Consider the following 20,295-nt stretch of genomic DNA (forward strand, 5'->3'; position numbering starts at 1 on the left):
AAGTCAAAAATATTTATCTTTCCAGAATCATAAATGTAGATTGAAACAAACTCAAAAGATAATTTATTCTAAAGACCTTAAATCAGGGGTCCCCGATCCCAGTCCACGAGGGCAGGTTTTAGGTGTGTCCTTGATCCACCACAGCTGATTTAAATGGATAAATTACCTTCTCAACATGTCTTGAAGTTCTCCAGAGGCCTGGTAATGAACTAATCATGTGATTTAGGTGTGTTGACCCAGGGTGGACTGGGATTGGGGACCTCTGCCTTAAATCTTTTTTTCACTTTGGTAAAACCTGATAGTTTGAGTGAGTTCCAAGTTAATTTGTTCTTTTAATAGTTAATTGAAGCACTCACATTTTTTTTACAAGGAAGTTCTTTCAACTTCTACTTTAGTCAGTGTAATAAAATACAATTTCTACTTGCACATAATGGAAAATTGGTTTCTTATTGTCTGATTCAAACATACTTAATAACACTTCATAAAAATCTATTTTTTTCCTTAAAATTCACAAACAAAAGCTTTGGTTTTGCAAAAAGATGATTTTTTTAAGGTAAAATCAAGATTTTGTCACAACGAACTTGCTGGAAAGAAAGATAAATTCTCTTTTGAAGGACTGAATTTATTCAAACAAAGGCTCCCTTTTATGCACAAAAAATACAATAAAAACGACAAAATAAAGCACTGAACAGTTGCTAAAGAGAAAGGAAAAAAAACCCACTTCCCAACCCACACTCACCAAACCCATGAAATGAACATCTCACCTTTAAACCATGAGATTGGTCAGCCCGTTCTCACTCCCGAGGCGTAACATTCCGACGATTTGTCACGTTCCTGAGGAACGCCAAAGGTGACCTTCCGCGTTCTTATGCTATGCGCCGGGTTAATGGGTGAAATCCAGTAGATTGATGGTCCCGCAGTAATACACGTTCCAGCCATGTATTCCAGCCCTAACCCTAACTTTGTCCCTAACCTTAACCACCACTTTAATGACGTTAAATAGTGTTTTCCAAAGCGATTTAAGTAAAATGAACAAACGCGTAGATTGATTCCTAACGGTTCTCATGTTCCCTCGGTTTTTTTCCAATCTCGTCATTTAGGGAAGCATAATAGGTTGACACCTAGCGTAAAAATATTTGGGAATGAGAACGTGTTGGATTGGTAATGTAACAGCCATTAACATTAACAACATTTCTAACACTATGCAAACACAGCTACTTAAATAAAATGAATATGACAGATTTTTTCTCAAATTAAAGTCTCTTCCTTTCCAGTATAGTTTAATATAAATTCTTTATACTTCCCTGAAGTGTATCCGAATACATACTGTATAAGCTATCTATGCTCACACGTCTCTTTGGCTGATCCAGTGCTTAGAGCTTGACACTGAGACTACAGACTCAGACATTTTCTTTGGTTGTGTCTCCAGTTTTTGAACAGTTTGTCTCCAGAAAAGTTTTTGCAGTGCATTAAATGTTTACTTTTAATTTGAGGTATAGTGAAATAAACAGTTTCAAACCAGAAATCCCGATCAATTCAATTCAACTAAATGACACGGATGTTTCACTTTCTTCAGTGAACGTCTTTACAGTGATGGAGATGAGACACTAGACAATGGCAAGCAACTCAGTCAGGCTGTTTTTGTCAGCTTGTCAAAACAGATGCATAGGACGCTGCGTGTTCAAGAATCAAAGAGCTGTCTTGTTGAAGTTCTTGCAGACGCCATAGAGTTCAGCAACCTTCGGTAAATTGATCGAGTGTTACAGCATCATGACTAAAGCTTTAATCTTGCGGTCAGAAGAAGAGATTCTTTTTTCTGCTCCTCCTCGGTCCCTCTTCACATAATAGATGCAGCTGCAGAATACAGACAGTCGAGTTTTTTTATGCTTTTCTTTGTAGAGCTGACAATCTGAATGGAAATTAATCAAACTCTATTTCTGTATCTTTCATACAAGTTAAAATTTTCAGGACGGCATTTGTGGTTTTGCAAGTTGCTTCATGATTCATTGTCGAATGCAATGCTCAAAATAGGTATTCTCCTTTGGACTCGAGTTTAAATATTTATACAGCTTTTTCTCTTTGACCATTTCAAACAGCTCTTCTGCATGACAAATTAAGCACTGGGGTGTGCAATAGTTAAGCCTTAGAAATCATTAGGTTTACAAACATCGTCGGTCGTGCTAAATGTTTTATTGTTTACAGGGTTGTGCAACGGCGGACGAACAATGATGAAATTGTAACTCAGATTTTACAATAAACAAAGCAAACACAGTCTAATACTATAAAGTAGTGTGCGAAAGCTTTGAGCCACCTCACATTTCTTTCTGTCTTTTGATTCCATGGAGCCAGACTTTCCTGCAAAGTTTTCTTGAGCAACAGTTCTTCAGGCTTTCCTAATGTTTTTCCAATTTTTTTCTTTGGACATTCGCTGTTTTTTTTGTTGTTGTTTTTAACCTTCCTTGTGTTCAGTCCAGTCCTTGTCCCTGACCAGAGGTAAAGGTTTTTATCTGTTAACACCAAAAAATGAAAATCCTTACCTACTCCTACATAATGTTCATTTCTCCCTCATCCGATTTTACTCCCTTAAAAACATCTTAAAGTGTTTTGTAAAAAATTAAGCTAAAATATACATATACGGTCCCAATCAAAAGTTTAAGACCACTTGAAAAATGGGAAAAAATCATATTTTGCGTGGTTGGATCTTAACAAGGTTCCAAGTAGAGCTTCAACATGCAACAAGAAGAAATGGATGTGTAGCCTGTTTCAGTTTAAGCGTTGTTTTCAATAAACTGCACGCTCATGAAAATGTTTCGTCTCACTCCCATTTCTTCTTGTTGCATGTTGAAGCTTTACTTGGAACCTTCCCAAAAAGTTGATTCTGTTCATCTGGACAGTGTTGGTCAAGTTACTTAAAAAAAGTAATGAGTAACTAATTACTGGTTACTTCTCCAAAAAAGTAATCCCGTTACTTTACTGATCACTTATTTTCACAAGTAATTAGTTACTTAGTTACTCTTTAAAAACATGAGATACACAACATGAATAGGTCATAAAGCAATAGATCTTTCAGCCCAATTCTACTTTTTCTGCATAACCATCATATAAAATGTAATCAAATAAAAAGTCTCTCTCTTTTTTTTTTTATTGAACTTTTACTTGCAAAGCAGGAAAACAGCAGTCACCAGCATATACATATACAGGACAAAGATGCATCTACATGTATAGCAGGACCTGGGAGGTAGAAAGAATAACCCAACAGCAATAGTAATAGACAATGAAAAAGGTTAACAATTGTCCCTTTGTTGCCAGGCTACATCCTGTAAGCCCGATTTCAACCTATGAGCAGAAGGAGTGTCCAGAAGGGCCAATAAAGGGTCCCATGTGCGATAGAAAAGGAAAGGTTTGTCCGTAAGTGCCGTAGAGAAGGCTTCCATTGGCACAATACATATCACAGACTGTAGCCACTGGTTGACAGATCAGTTGACTTATCAGAAATCCACAGTACCATAATGCACTTTCGAGCGTAGTGTAGCAGTATGTGAAGGAGATCTTTGCTGCGAAAGCCGGCAGGTAGCTCATCATTTAGTCCTAACAAGCAAGTCCTTGGACCCAGATGCAGTCGGCAATTAAATATAATACATAGCGTATCTATTAGTGATCTCCAAAACTGTAGAATAACAGGGCAGCCCCACAGACAATGAAAAAAGGAACCAACAGCAGACTGACATTTGTTGCAGAGATTAGGCAAAGTTGCAAACATTATGTGCCTCTTCTCAGGTGTAATATAAAGCCTATTTATAAGTTTAAACTGTCTTTCCCAAATAGAATTAGATGCCAAGGCTTTAAAAGTAAGACAACACAACTCATCCCAAGCTTCAGCATCTATGGCGCCTACATCTGATTCCCATTGGCCCTTGATTTTGTTAGAGTTATCCATTCTAAGATCAGACAGAATGTTATAAATCTTTTTAGTGATACATTTTAGTTGGGTAGTTTTTACCATGAGTGATTCTATAGGAGAAAGACCAAACCCTCCATTAAAATCCTTCAATTTAGAAGTAATATAGTGCTTTACCTGAAAGTACTTCAAAAAATCCTTATTGGTCAGACCAAACTTGCTTTTCAGTTGATTAAAAGTAAGAAGAGAGTTCTCATGAACAAGATCACCCACTGTATTAATCCCTTTTTGAGACCAGTCTCCAAAACCAGCCTGAAGACCAGGTAAGAAGTCAGGGTTTTCATGAATAGGAAACAATTATAATATCCTTCCAGGCGCCTGACTTTGCGCCAAATAGTGAGCATATTCTTTAACACCATATTATCTTGTGTTAGAACTGTGGCTTTACCTGAGGAAATATATAGCAGGTTCCGCAACGGCCAAGAGGGATTGTGGGAAGGAGGGAGCGACAAGACCGCCTTTCTGAACAGGCAAACACAGAAAACTGTATCTCAATCTAGGTCTTTTCTTACGCCATATAAAGGAGATAATTGAACCATTTAATTTTGACAAAACTTTTTTGGACAGAGCAAGCGGTAACATCTGGAATAAATACAAGAGACGAGGGAGGATATTCATCTTGACCAAATGAATACGACCTAAAAGAGGCAGAGGGAGGCTGCACCATCTATCCAAATCGCGATTGATGGTCTGAATTAAAGGGGTGTAGTTCAGACTATACATTTCATGGAGACCAACGAAAAGGCTGAGAAATGTTTGGATCAACCTCATTTATAACAGAGAGGGGCATAGCCTCACTTTTAGAAAAATTGATCTTGTAGCCTGAGAAGGAGCCGTATTGGGAAATTAACAAAACTAATCTAGGAATTGAGTGAGCAGGAGAATTTAGGAAAATTAAAACGTCATCTGCATAAAGTGAAATCTTATGTTGAGAATTGTTCAAACAGAGTCCTTCAATAGCAGCATCCTTCCTAATGGCTGTGGCAAGGGGTTCCATAGCTAGGGCGAATAACAAAGGGCTATGACCATTGGTAATTACTGCCGAAAGAGGGGAAGTATAAAGGATCTGGATCCATTTAACAAAGTTGTCACCTAAACCAAATTCTTCAAGTGTGAAAAGAAGAAAGAGCCTCGGGGTTAAACAAAGATGAGTGCTGAATAATGTTAAGTAGACGCCTCACGCTATGTGCGGAATACCGCCCCGTATAAAACCAGTTTGATCATTCTTAACGATCGAAGGTAGTATTGGCTCAAGACGTATAGCTAGGACCTTGGCAAGTATCTTCAAATCAAGATTTAAAACAGATATAGGCCTATAGGAAGCGCATTCTTCAGGAGGTTTCCCCTTCTTCAAAATTAGAGAAATATTAGCCTCCATTGGGGAAGTTAGAATCTTACTGAATTTCTTAAAAAATTCCCCCGAGAACCCGTCCGGAACCGGAGCTTTGTTATTTGGAAGCATCTGAATAACTTTCAAAATTTCGCTTTGCTTTATAGGTTTACATAAATCATCCCTTTGGATTTCAGTAACTTTAGGTAAGTTTAGTCCTAAGAAGAAGTGGTGGATTTAAACTGGGAGGTATATAACTGCTTATAAAAAGCTTTAAAAGTATCATTAATAATTAAATTGTCATATTTAGATAAACCAGATGAGTCTCTAACTCATGGGATATTACAACCAGCACCCTTATTATGAAGAAGATTGGCCAGATAGCGGTTAGGTTTATTAGCAAACTCTTATAACTTCTGCCTCATGAAGAAAAGAGATTTCTCAGCCTTTCTTGTCAGTAGTGCCTCCAAAGCTGTTTTAACCACCTGAATTTCATTCCTTAATTGCTTTGAAGGTGAATCATTATGTTTAGCTTGCAGTTCATGCAATTCCAGTTCTAATTTTCGTCGCTCCATCTGATTTTTCCGCTTCAGGCCTGCTGAATATGATATAATCAGCCCACGGGTGTAAGCCTTCAGGGTGTCCCAAAGCAGGCCTGGAGAAACTTCAGGGGTTGCATTATCCTTTAAAAAATGTTCAAGCTGATCAGTTAAAAATATTTCGAATTTTGGGTCGTGAATCAAAAAATTGTTAAATCTCCAGTTATGAGACCGAGGGACAGGATTTAGATCACTTAGCTGAACAAAAACCGGCGCATGATCAGATATAATAATATCACCTATTGTACATCTCAAAATGTTTCCCAGTGATCGTTTGGGGGTGAAAACGAAATCGATTCTACTACTTGTTCTATGAACACCAGAAAAAAAAGTAAATTCTTTATCGTTAGGGTGAAGAGTCCGCCAGGTATCAACCAAATCAAGTTTGTTACAAGTATCTAAAAGTGCTTTGGCCCTTGTAGACATTTGAATTTGTTTGGGAGGGGATCTGTCCTTAGTTGTAGAAAAATAACCGTTAAAATCTCCAGCTATCACAGAATTATCACAAACCTAGTCAGATAAGGAAGAGAAAGTATGAGCAATAAAGTCGTTAGACTGTACTGGTGGAAAGTAACTATTCAAAAATGACACTGCCTGACCACCTAGGGTGCCCTTCAAGGAAACATATCTACCAAATAACAGTTAACAATTAACACTCGTGTTGACAGGATAATGAGACTTTGTGACCTCCATACACAGTGTTTACTTATGTGCCATTTTAATTGCTTTTATTCTTTAACAAGAACAACATGCTAATGATTTCATTAAAACGTCAGTGATCGTAATAGAAAAACTTGTCAGTGAAAAAAACAAAATTTGCTTTGTTTCACTTGGTGTTAAAAGTCATTTTTGGTTTTCTTTTATTGATTTCCAATGCACAGTAGAGTTTGAGGGATAGAAACTGTTCGTGGTCAGGCAAGGTTTAATATTTCAGTATCCCGGTGACTCAAAATTGCTTTGACAAGCACAAAGCAAACAAAATGTACAGTATATATCTTTTCCCCATCCAGCAATGCACCAAAGCAGAGGGCACAAATGAAAGGGAAAATAAAAGTACCAAAAAATCAGGCATGAAGTAGTAGTTGAACAATCACAATCCTCTGGGCAGAAAATGGACCAATGACGCACTTTTTAAACCTAAACTCTTCCAAAACAAAAGGGACAAAAGTGTAACACTGTGAATTACAATGGCTAAAACTCACACACCAACCACCTGTTTAGTTTAGAGTCATCTGCAGTACAGCACCTGTAGCTTTAGTAAAAAAGACTTTTAAGCACAGCATTAGTGCTTCATCATTTGCAGCTTTTAAATGGAAACTTTTCCAGTTTCATCAGCAAATGCTTGTGTTGGTTGTGTTGCCAATATAGTCAGCCAAAAATGTGACACCTTAACAATATAATTTTTAAGATACAACCTTGTTAAAACAGTGTGTGAGTGTTGTTCGAAAATCATAGTACTCTCTGGTATAAAAATGTACATTAAAGCACATCTAATATGTTGCTCTACAAAGCTTCCTAAACCATTCATTTCAAGGTTACCTTGTTTTACTGTTGCACACAGACACATGCTGTGCTCTTGGCACTTTTACGACTCAGACAACAAATGGAAAACGGCATCGGTGGTGTTATTTGCTGCTTGCAGTTGGGAGACAGCAAGAGAGATAGTGGTGAGGAAGAAGACTGAGACAGAAATAAGAAGGACAGACAATAATGTCGGGAGAGGATAGTGGCATTGAAGCAGTTTGGGAGATGGTGGAGTGTGAGTTTCAGATGGAAAGAAAAAGTAGGAGATGGAAAGTGAAGGGGGGAAAATGTGAGGAGTGGGAGAACAGGGGAAATACAACCATAAAAGTTTGAGGAGGTTAGAAAAAAAGGAGAAAACAAGTGACAATGCTGCCAGAATCCATTGTTTCAAAAACACACTGAAGTTGACAGGCAGAAAGGCAGACGCACATGCGTGCAGACAGATCAACATACAGGCGGAAAAGTCTTTAAAGTGCCAGATGAGCTGACAGACTGAAGCAGACTGAAGTATACAAGCAGGTAAAGATTCAAACAGAGAAACAATGCAATGCAGATGGACAATGAGATATCCGATCTAATTGATAGGCAGGCAGACAGCCAATCAAAATATTCTACTAGCTTTAAAGATCAGTCAGTACTCAGTCAGGTAGACATCTGTACCCACATATTGTTGATATGAAGACATATGGTTTTCATGTGTAATCTTTCAGATTTTATGCTTAATATATTGCAGCAAATTCGTAGTTTCAGCTCATAAAAACATCAGTGTTATTAAAAAACAAACAACGCATACCAAATCCTAAATTTGCTTAGTTTACCTAAGGGCTAAAATGAGCCTGAAGTATCCGAAGTATTACAAGGCAAGGCTAATATGAATATTTCAAGTTTTTAAAATGGAGATTGTGGCATGACTTTGTGAATTCTGCAGTTTCCTGTGACCTTAAACCAACCAGAGGTTCACATGAAACTCATGAAAAGGATGGCAGCCACAGTCAGAATAGGTTTGAATAGGCTGATGTCATTCTAAAGGGTCCAGGTTATTTCACTTCTCTCTCTTGTGCAGGCAATTTCTCTTGCCTTTGACACCCAGATTACCAGACCAACAGATCAAAGGAAAGCGTTAAATTGGGTTCACTGTAAAAAAAAACCCAATTTTGGACAGTTTCTTTAAACAGAAAATCTGTTGCTGACAATGTTGGACTGCATGTCTGCCATTCCCTGAAAGGCCGGCCTCTTTCAAGTTCCACGTTGCATTTTGAAAAGATCTTGATATTTGTGGTTACTGAAATGTAGTTCTGGGCCAGTGTTAACATCAGCACAAGGAGGAAAAGAAACATTGTGAGACTGCGTCAAGTATTACCCAAACCACTATTATCCAAATCCTTCTACAACATTTGTTGGTTTCTCCTTTTGAAGTGCACAGTGTATCGGACATTTGCTGCTCTATACTGACTATGTGCTACCAATGCATTCGACACTCACGTGACACTTTATAAAGATATACACCTTAGAGATGCCAGGTTGGACCCCCCTTTGCCTTCATAACTACTTTAGTTCTTCATATCACACACTTAACACATTTCTTATAGATTTTGGTCCGTATTGACATGATAGCATCGCACAATTGTTGCAGATCCAGATAGCAAATCTCCCATTCCACCGCATCCCAAAGGTTGCTCTTTTGGATTGAGATCTGGTGACTGTGCAGGCCATTTGAATGCAGTAAACTCACTCACCTAAATTGGACAACACAAGATTGGAAAAAATGCTGCCTGGTCTCATGAGTCTCAATTTCTGCTGCAACATTCAGATGGTAGGGTCAGGATCTGGTGTAAACAACATGAAAGCATGGATCTATTCTCCCTTGTATCAACAGTACATCAATATTTTTTGGTGCACTTTGGGCCCCTTAGTACCAAGTGCCACAGTCTATGCCACAGTGTTGCTGCTGACCATATCCGTCCTTTTATGACCACAGTATACCCATCTTCTGTTGGCTGCTCCCAGCAGGATAATGTGCCATGTCACAAAGCTCTTGTTGTGCTGTTGAACCAATATATAAATGATAGAATACTGTAAGAGTGAAATCTATGAGCATTTGTTGGCTATGTTTCAGTTATATAATGTGTAGAGAAAGGCAGTCTCCCATGGAGTGACTGACAAAGGTAATCAAATTATCATATAATATTAAAAAACATACAGAAAAACTCTAATTAGGCCAAAAACGAAATTATAAAATTAGTTTCACTTCAGTATTTTCGTATACTTGTGTTAAAGTGGTGATTCAAATTTATCTCCTTCTGCCATTTAGCAGCTGATGTCACATACAGTATTACTCTGGAAATCACTAGAGACAGAAAAGATGGCCAAAAGATTTGAGAAGACAGCTTCTTCTTTGAGGAGATAGCTTTTAAATTAGTAATTTCATCAGCCAGGATCGAATCCGTTGGAAAATGCATGCGTGTTTGGTCAAGTAAAGATATTCTCTCAATTCTCAAGGCTTAAGGCTTGAACAAAGTGTGAGAAACATACCTCTATACGCAGTTCTTTTTGACTCATTGCAGTATAACGCCACACTAGTCTATTTCTCCTTTTTTCTTAATTAGCTCTCATAGCTCTTTTAAGTATGTCTTTTTCAACATTATTGTTCGATATTTCAGTAATTTTATTTTTCATTTTATAAACCTACACACCAGCTGTGTCTTCATGCCTGATTCTCATAGCCTGATAGTTCACTTTAACTAATATGTTCAAATTCAGACAAACATTTACTCAGATTCATAGATGATTTGATTAAATTATTGTGGTTTAAGGTCAGAGGCTAAGGTCATAGTAATATCATCTCCTCCCCATGAGATATATGAGGATTGTGGGACTTTTATTACACTCAGCACAAAAGTTCACTTATCCCAAGAGCGAACTAATGGCATTGTAGAGGTCGAGGTCAATATGTGATAAAGAAATTAAAGTGACACATTGCTTAATTAATAATCTTCAAATTGTAAAATCACAGACATAGACATAAAAACTCATTTTGTTTTAAACTCACTGCATTATCCTTTGTTTAATTTAATTTCTATTAGAATCTGAAGTGCAGTACAGTTGAAAAAAACATACTGTGACATTTAAAATATATAACCAATGCTCCTTTTTAAGTGTGCTATGCCAAAAAAAGATGTGGTTTTTTTTTCTATTAAACTACGTAATTGCATTTCTGAGGCTCGTCTGGCATTTTTAAGAGACCGAGGGGGAAATGTATAATTTTTTTTTTTTTAGTCGACGCTGTTCTACAGTAACCTGTGTCTTTCCAGTAACGTTTGCTTGTTTCTTAATTTTGTTTTATTTACTTGATTAGTGTAATAAAAGACCATTGTTAAATTTGTTGTCCACAAGTTAAAGAAGACTATCTGTTTTTGCATATTTCAGTTTAAAGGATAACACTAGATCAGAATAATAGGTATACGACAGCACTTCTGAAAACGTGCATGGTATGAGGTTAAAGTGGGATACGCATAAGTTCTGCTGACTTGTCCTGCTGCGTTATCTGTGGATTTAGCGAACTACATTCCTTAGAAATAAGACCTATTACTTGGCAGTCTGGACAATTATTTAAATAAGTAAGTAAGCAAGTAAAATGTTATTGTTATTTATATAGCACGCTTTGAGACAATGATCACAAAGTACTTCACAACAAATTAAGCCAAAAAAAAAAAAAGATTAAATGCAAGTTAACTAAATGTAAGTCTAAAAAGATGGGTTTTTAGTTGTTTCTTAAAAAGTGACCACTTAGTCCACAGATCTCAAATTTAGAGGGAGAGAGTTCCAGAATAGTTATTAACTGTGCGAAATAGACTCAGAGCAACTGTATCTTCAGTGAGCAAATATGCCTGAATTGCACCAAAACAATTCATATTTGTATTGTTTGAAGGATGCCTTTGAAAAACATTGCATACTAAAGCACTTCTATTGCAACTTTATGGACATCTGCGTGCATGAACGCAGGGGGGTGTCCATCACGTTCTCTACGATGTCAGCTGGAAGGACCGTCACATTGGAGCACATTCAAATTTTATTTGCTTGAGAGTATTTTGTATAAAAATCAGATTGAATTACTTATTTGATCATTACACAAGTTACTGCAATGCCATCCTGGATCATTCCAGCCCACTGCAATACCTTCTTGTTTGAACTTTATCTTTTAATTCTGTATTGAAAGCAAGCCTCCATATCTTATATTATACGATACAACGGCTAATATGAACATGTCTTTTTTTAAGTTAGGTTTAAGCAAAATCATTAACACCTGGTTTGATGCACAGAGTTGTTAGAAAAAACATTATAGGAACGCCGGATCTGTTGGAAACCTGTTGTACTCGTTGCCTCTGGCTGAACTGCCAAGAAAACAAATGCAGTAAAATTATCTTTTGAACAACACTATGTAAATGCAATCCTGTGTATGCTCATGCACATGCCCTCAAATATTTATAGTTTGACCCAAGACATACTTTTTCATGTTCAGTTATAAAAAAGAATATATCAGGATGTCAATACAAGGAGTCTATTATGCCATGCAGTAACAATGAATTTAAAAGTAGTATAAGCCAAGGTTTTTGTAATTCATTAGATTCAATGGCTTAAAATACAATTTTCCTGCAAGAATAGGATGCTTAGATTGTGAGCTTGCATGCTTATAGAAGTGAGGTTAGATGAAGTTTCTCCTCCCAGACAAACTGCACAAAGGCATGGACATATATTTTTGTTATCCCCCTTCTTGGTTTTCTTTCACTCTCTCATTCTTTTTCATCCTTTGTTGCTTTTATTGCATGTTTATATGAATCAATATAACCATCCGTCTGATGAAATTTCACATGTTTTATGTATTGGTACTTGAATGTTGCGTCGCTCAAGTTCAGACTGCTTGAGATGTATTAAGCCGTTTGACTTTGAGTTGACAATTGTGTCAAAACTGTAAAGTAAAAGGTGAGAAGAGGCCTGTAAAAAGGGGAAAATATGCCAAGACGCTTGCTGACAGAATACAAAAAAGAGAAAATCACTTTTAGAGTCGGAAAGACTGCTGCAAAAAAAAAAGGGAGGGTGATTGACAGGAAGGAGGAGTGACGAAAAGGGAGCGGCTCCATGTGGACTAGTACAACAGAATGGAGAGAGGTAGAAGAGAGAGATTTGGGATTAGAGACAGGAGAATGCCAGGGGGTACAGAAAATGAGTTTTGATTATTCCGACAGTGCGGAGCAGAAATGAGAAACAGAGAAAAAATAGATTAGTTACATGCCCCGGCAACTGTAATAAAATCACCAATATTGGCTCACCATCACAATATTTTAACTGCAGCGTGCTGCTCTAATGTCACATTCTAAACAGACCAAAAGCAACAGTTTCAAAATCTAATTTTCACGTATCTGATTTTGTAACTCCCCACTTCTTCATCAGAAAGCCGCACTTTCAACCATCATGTCACAACAAGCTCTTATTACAGCAAGGGTATGTTAACTAAAAACTTAAAACTTCCAGCTACAGCTAGAGAACTCTAACCAACCTTTGAAGGTTATTACCTCACTCTACAGCCTCCTAATGAAAATCCTGCAGCTAATTAGAGACCTACTGAAAAAGCAGGATGATAAACTGAGAGATTTGGAACCAGCAGGAGTGAACAGCAATTTGTCATTTTTATCCACCGTTACAGCACTGCAGCAGTCCAGGCTGATGCTTACCAGAAAGCAAACTGGGCTCATCTTATTGGAAATCTGACTGCCTGTGCTGGATGTGAATGGACCCATGTAGATGGCAAGAGAGCCGTAGAGGGTGTAAAGAGAATCAACCTTTATTTGAAATGTACGAATGCATCAAAATAAATGGGATCATTTACCAAAGAAAGTTCATAGAAATTGCTAGCATAGGACCCTGTGATATTGTATCCACCTTACTTGATAAAGTAGCTGACAATCATGTCCATTAGCTGGCAGACTCTCAGCCACAACCATGACACTGTTTCTTGATCCACTTACTTTGTCTAGCCTTACAATGTGGCCATTTGGATGGTGGTTTAATGATTTAGCTTTTGGATGTGATTGCTTGACAAGTTGTATAGGCTGGTGCTTTAATAGCCAAAACATTCTGCAGAATCAATTCCCACCCGCTCACCACCAATTTTCACTTTAACAAACTTCTTGTTCCATTCGGATATTCAGTTTTAAGGGGGTTACAGTGTCTGGCTAGTTGCCTGAACAATCAGATGGCTTTTCCTGCATGTTTGTGTATTGGGCTGCCTTTCAGTTTGAACACTTCATCTATCTACCAACTGATATAGCAGATGCTCTCAAAGGATTTGTAATGAAACTGTAATGATGTTGTTTAATTGAAGCAATATTTTTACATATTTTGACTAATTAACTGATGATGAATGAATCTGAAACATTGCTGCAAAACAGCCCATATTGATCTGTCAGCGTGCAACCAGGAGTGCCCTCCCACGCATTGTAAAGCATCAGATCAAACATGACTTTCATCTGAGATTTAAAAACAACAACAACAAAAAATCTTTTGTGCAGTGATGTTGCCAAAGCAAAACGGAGCCAAAGAAATGCCCGGTACTGGACACAGCAGAAAAGGACCAGACCAGAATTGCTGTAGAGAAATAGAGAAATGAAAGGGAGCAGTGTGGGGAGGGATGGAAGAATAATGACAAGAAGGGCCAAATGATGCATCATAAAGAAACAGGAGCTGAAATAGACGAGATAATACCTGAGGAAAAAAACAATAAGTGGGACAAATGGATGACTGTGGCTTTGAGAAAAAGACCTACAAGGAGGGAGGGTATCATCGCCAGCATCTATCACTTTCCCCATTATCCTGTCTGTCCTTTCACACTGTTAAAACTCTCTTAAGACTATGTCCTGCAAACTGTATTTATTCAGAATGTGTACTTTGGGTAGGTATGTGTGCTTTTTTTAGAGCTAGTTTTAAAGTTAAAGGTTTTTTTTGAAATTCTGATGACTTTGCACATGTAGTAAGCTTTTAGGGAATGAATGACAGTCAATACAGTATATCCGCAAATATAGTTTAGGTGTGTGTGTGTGTGTTTCTGTTGTTATCAGTATCAGTCCAGCTTGCAGCAGTCAGAACAGCAATGATTAGAGAGTGCAAGAGGGGGTGTGTCATAGGTTTGGTAATGAGCTTTGTGCATATGCAGTTTTATGTGTATGTGCGAATGTAAAGGTGCGCATAGAGCATGATGTTTCGAGCATGTGCATGGGTGCGTGTGCACATGCGTGCATGTGTGTGGGCATTCACTCAGTTTTCTTCCTTCATCCCTGTCAAGTAGCCACTGTGGAGATGGAGGGTTGGAAGAAAGGATAACAAATAGCTGGTAGTTGCTGAGGTCTGCTGGGATGGTGGTTGGAAGCAGCAGCCTGAGGGAAAGATAGAGAGGCCGAAGGAGATGTGGAGGGAAAAATGCAGGATGAGGAATCTAGACGGCATGAATGGAGTGAGTCTAAGTGAGGAATTGAGATTTTAGTGGGGATGAACTATAGAAATGGGAAAGATAGAGACATGAGAAAGGGAGGAGGAGGAATAGTGCTGGAAGAGTAATAAAAATGTTTATTTTCATGTCATAACTAAATAATTAGCTTGTTATCACAAGGAAATGAGCGTTACACCAAGATAACACAGTAAATGAATGCAAAGCAATTACAAAATTAAATTTAAAATGATTAAAATCAGAGGCGTTCTTGGCTTTAATAGTACAACAAAAGGAAGGAAATCATTTATTCCAAGCCTTTTGATAAGTTGTTGCACTACAAAAAAACACTTCATGTTTATTCTTTATTGTTGGCTAGCTGTATTCCTGGTGCTCTTTTTTTCTTCTTCTTAGAAACAGTGTGCTTGAAGAAACTCAGCCGTTTTCTCAATTAAATGCGTCTTTACCACAAAGATATTTGTATTTAAGGCTATATTATATTGTATTATAGCTGCTTCTCTTTCCTAGCAACCCTTTACTTATGGTACATTGTTTAAAGGAGGAAGAAAATAACCCCAGTATCAGCTATGATGCTACAGATCTTTTTAAACAGGGGTGCAATGATTAGCACTGTTATTTTACAGCAAGAAAGTCTTGGGTTTGAATCCACCCTCCTGCTGGGCCCTTTCCGTGTGGAGCTCGCACCTTTTTATCCCCACAGTCCAAAAGACTGCATGTGCTGGTTTGGTAAACTGGCTATTCTAAATTGGCCGTGAATGTGAAATGTTGTCTGTCTCTCTGTGATAAACCTGGTAATTGTCTGGGGTGTAGCCTGCCTTTTGCCCTATGACAGCTGGGATAGGCTCCAGCACCCCTGAGACCCTGAACTGGATAAGAGAAAGGAAGGGAGCATGGATATTCTATGCTTGTAGAAGTGGTGAAATCTGCTCTTTGGATATGATTGCAGAAGCAAGTGACAAAAATGCAACATCCAGTTTTCCTGAGTGTGCCCAGGCCCTTTTGTTAGCTTTGTCTCTTTGTGCTATTTTCCTGTCAACACTTTAATTACTGTACACTCTGTAATAAAGGAAGAAAATAGCCTCAATATCAGTACTGCAGACACAATAGATCTTTTTCACAGGAGATCTTTTGACTTGTTTACATTCACATAGACTGAAATGAATGATGGCTTTCAGGGTTTTGGTACAAATGCATGATGGGTCGCTGTCACACTGTCATACCTTGCAATGAAATAGTAGAATGAATAGAAAAGAGATATCGCTAGTAGCTTGTGTTTTTATTTTCCTTTTCCTAGCAGTAACAGGTCCCTATTTGAGTCTGTATTCATTTGATTAGCTTCAGGTTTACTATACCATTACCTGCAAGAGTGTTTGGATAGAACAGGTGGTTAGAGAAGCAATTGACTGGACTGGAAGTTAAAATTCATACAAACACATTCAGCACGCACTCTCTCACACTCTCCAGCAGTCCCATTTATCACATAGTGATGGCTTGATAGCTTAGCCAGTTGGTAGCCCATGTTATAATGTTTAGCCAGCTGTGACGGTTGGCCTAATGACTGGACTGGGTTTATTTAATGGAGCGAAGCCTGCTGGAAATTTGAGATTTGCCAGATTCTTAGAAAATCTGTCAGGGTTGTAAGTAGGGAAAACTGCACCACACACAATAAGAGGCAGGTGGACAAAAACAAGACCACGCATGGGTTCCCTTTGAAAACCTATTGATGGTTTAATTTCAGCGCTTGGCTCAGGCCACTAATGGGACCTGTCAGACAAGTTGTTCCAAATGTGCTGTATCAGAGCAAGTTTCATCCAAACATCATGTAAGCCTTCGTCAAACGACCAAAGCCCATTAACATATGTCACATATGGTTTATATCACTAATTAAGGTGGGATTGATCATCTACTAATTTGTTATTTAGTCCATAGGTATATCAGCAGAAAATAACTACAGACTGATTTATTTTAATAATCACATATTTTTAATGTGTTAGGCACAAATATGATGGATGTGCAGGCTCCAGCTTCTGAAATGGAGGATTTTCTCTGTTTTAAATGATGGGAATTAACTGTGTTGTTATTAGTTACGAGTTAATTGGTTAAACAGGAATTAAACCCTTTATTTAAATTCAGCAGAAGTTTAAAGATGATTAGCCAATGGGTCAATGAGCTTGTCCACAAATCACAAGAATCATCACTCCTCCTGCAGCGTTTTTAGTAAATATTACACACAGTGATCAAGGTCAAGATCATATTAGTCGTTTTACGGCCAATAACCTGTGAACTGTGATAAATCAGATGAGCTGCTATGCCATTGATGCTCTGGGTTTTTTTCTGTCACATTTGGCTCTTTGACTGTATTTTTGGATCTGCCCACCTGTCCAACTGAATGTTAAGCCAATGAGAGAAGCAGCAACATCCCACATTAGAGAATGCACTGACAAAAACATGGCACTGATTAGATCAGACATGGCATGAAAAGGAGGCGAGGTGGGTTGCAAAGCAGCTTTGCATCTGCAAGGCTAAAGCGACTTACATGGAGCAGCCTGTTGATTTGCTATTAGGATTTATAAAAGGGTAACAGCTGATCCATAAGCTGTTCTGCTGGTTGCTGATTCAGCTGTATTTAGTAGGATGCCTGAACAAATGCCATTCAGTTAGTTTGCATATTTTATTATTTGTTCTCAGTTGAACATCGGACTTTACAAAAAACACATAGATGCTTAAAGAACGTCCTTACTGACTTTATTCTTTGTGTGCAACTCATGTTATCAGTGAGAGCAGAGGCTGTTTTGACTGCTGTGTTTTGTCACACTGTCATTGGCATCCTATAACTGTTATGTGACGGCTGTGTGCAGGCAGGAAAAGGACCCAAAATGCAGACTCCGAAGACAAAACTTGAACTCAAAACAGCTTTAATGCTGAACTCAAAAAGGGTAACAAAACTAAGACTACAAAATAACCTTACACAGAACACACAGCAAGATAAGGGTAGATCACGACAATGACAAACTGAAACACAGGGCTTAAATACATAGAGGGAGCAATCAGTGAATGGACAACAGGAGGGAAACACAGCTGGGCAAATCAGAACTGACGAGACAAGGAAGCGTAAACTGAACACACTGAGATAAGACAGAGACCTTCAAAGTAAAACAGGAAACACATAACACAGACTGAACAAAGACACAGACTCACATGCAGGCACTACAACAGAGGGAACAGAGACGTGGGACCAGGGCAGACACAGACACTGACTGGACACGGGGATATAGCGGACAGGGAAGACAGCAACTAAGGATTACACAGAGACAAACCATAAGACATAACTCTAACAAAAACCCAAAGACTAGAAATTATAAATAATATAATAAACTCAAAAACCCTGGGTCAACGACCCAGGCATCCTAACAATAACTGACATATGGCTGGAGAACAGCAATGCACTGATCTATGGTGTCTGACATTACTGTACTGAGGAATATAAACAGGAGTGTTGTCAAAGATTAAGTGAGTTTGTTTATTAAATGCATTTTTAAAAAAAGCTGTTGTTCAGCAGCCACGTCTTGCTTTATCTCTAAGTGCAGTTTCGAAGAGCAACTTCTTACGCATTTGTTATACAATCCAGTTTTTTAAAAATGTAAACACTACTTATAGACTTTGTCTCTGGGGTTTGAAGGATCATATAACTGTAAGCATGAAGGAAGGAAAAAAAGAATATCTTGGAAGTTTACAGATTCAACTCTCATGTCTACTGAACTTGCCAAAATGTGATTACCCTTTGAGAAAAGGTTGGCCCACAGTGTACACATACATATTTCATTTTCTCATCAGTTTGTATTGATTGACTGATCCATTGCCAGGTTTCTGCCAGTCAGCGAGGAGGCTGCTGTTGGAACCCCAGTGGGAGTCATCTTAGCATCTGCTGTCAATCAAACTATCGTGTACTCCATCATCGAAGGCAACGAGGGTGGTGAGTAAACTTAGAGCTGGTTATACAGAGTTTTCCTGTGTTCGGTTGTGGAGCTCAAAATCTATCACTGTATGCTCAGGAGACATTATATGACTTCCACTTCATCCTATAAAACGCTACTCACTAGCTGTCGGCATCCCACTCACTAACTGAACATTATGGAACTATATGCCACCCTTCTATCTTTCTTAATTGTTCTGTCTTGTTCTACCCAGGTGTGTTTGCTTTAAATGAAACAACAGGAGTCATTTACACTGCCAAGCCCCTGGACTATGAGACCAATGCCAGCTATGTTTTGAAGGTAGAGGCGGACTCCATGAGAGTGGTGTCTTCAAACCTGCGAGCTCCCTCAAAAAGTAAGTGCCTGATGACAGGACACCTCATGACCTTTTTTAATATACTGGTGCACTATATGGAAAAAAGCACCGGGCCACCTACATGAGCTGGTCAGCTATGAAATGCCATCCAATGAAGCTCCTGGTGCACAGTTTTCTGCTGATGTTAACGCTAGAGGAGTTTTGGACATCTGCTTGTTCACAGTGAGCAGAGCACTGGTAACTTCTGCATAGCTCAGCAAACGTCATGAATGAGTTGTTGTGGTTCCTAAATGCTTCCACCTTACAATAACATCACTCACAGATTACCGTGGAATGTCTAGGAGGGAAGATTTAGTATTCTCAAACTGACATCTGACATCACACATACTTTGTCCTGAGCTCTGACAGGTTAAACATTATTTTCTGACCGGTTCAACATTTGCATTATCATATGCATCTTCATGAGGGAAATGTCACAACACGTTCAGAGCTGCAGTGCATGTGTTAAAACTTTCACCTTGCACACGCTCTACAAAGCTCTACTTTTTATTATACTCTACCTTGTCAGTTAGTGTTGCCTTTAAAGCAACTTTTTCTTCTCGCTTAGATTTCTATCAAAGCTGCAGGTTTTGCCAGTTTGTTGCCCTCACTGTTGATGTTGATTTTTTTTAAAAAAAAGCTAGATGTGTGTCTCATTGCCTCTCACTAGAGGTCTCGGCACATGTGCAATTATATAACTGCCTAGAATTTATTTCTCAAATGTCAAAGAGTGTTTGCTATGATCAAAGTGGGAAAATAAGCTGGCAAGCGGGTTGGAAGATTGAAGATCATATCTGTAAAGCTGTAACCTTTTCCAGTCTGTCCCAAGCATTGGTACTCAGTGATCTGTGCAGGTCAGTTCAGTGGTAAACCAGCTGTAATCTAAGTTTTCAAGTCTTTCTTTTTACTTTTTTTGTTGCCACAATTGCATGTGAGATCAAGTGTTGACTAAAACTGAAATTGTGGCTTTCCTTCCCCTCTTTAATTGTTTCTGCCTCTTGTTTCTGCAATTTCCATCTGCCTGCTGGTGTTTTTGCTTTGAAAACATATCTGCATT

General features: G+C 38.3%; 1 protein-coding gene across 1 annotated transcript in view; it reads left to right on the forward strand.

Annotated features, from left to right (window-relative positions):
• The window catches only part of LOC308390715 (protocadherin-15-like), a 240,722-nt gene that overhangs the window by 166,500 nt on the left and 53,927 nt on the right, over positions 1 to 20,295 (forward strand). Inside the window, exons 27-28 of the mRNA XM_080872975.1 lie at positions 18,773 to 18,882; positions 19,098 to 19,238. Of these exons, the coding sequence (XP_080729101.1) occupies positions 18,773 to 18,882; positions 19,098 to 19,238 (251 nt within the window). The remainder of the gene's footprint in view (positions 1 to 18,772; positions 18,883 to 19,097; positions 19,239 to 20,295) is intronic.

The sequence above is a fragment of the Rhamphochromis sp. 'chilingali' genome, assembly GCF_963969265.1.
Source record: "Rhamphochromis sp. 'chilingali' genome assembly, chromosome: 22".
NCBI lineage: Eukaryota > Metazoa > Chordata > Actinopteri > Cichliformes > Cichlidae > Rhamphochromis > Rhamphochromis sp. 'chilingali'.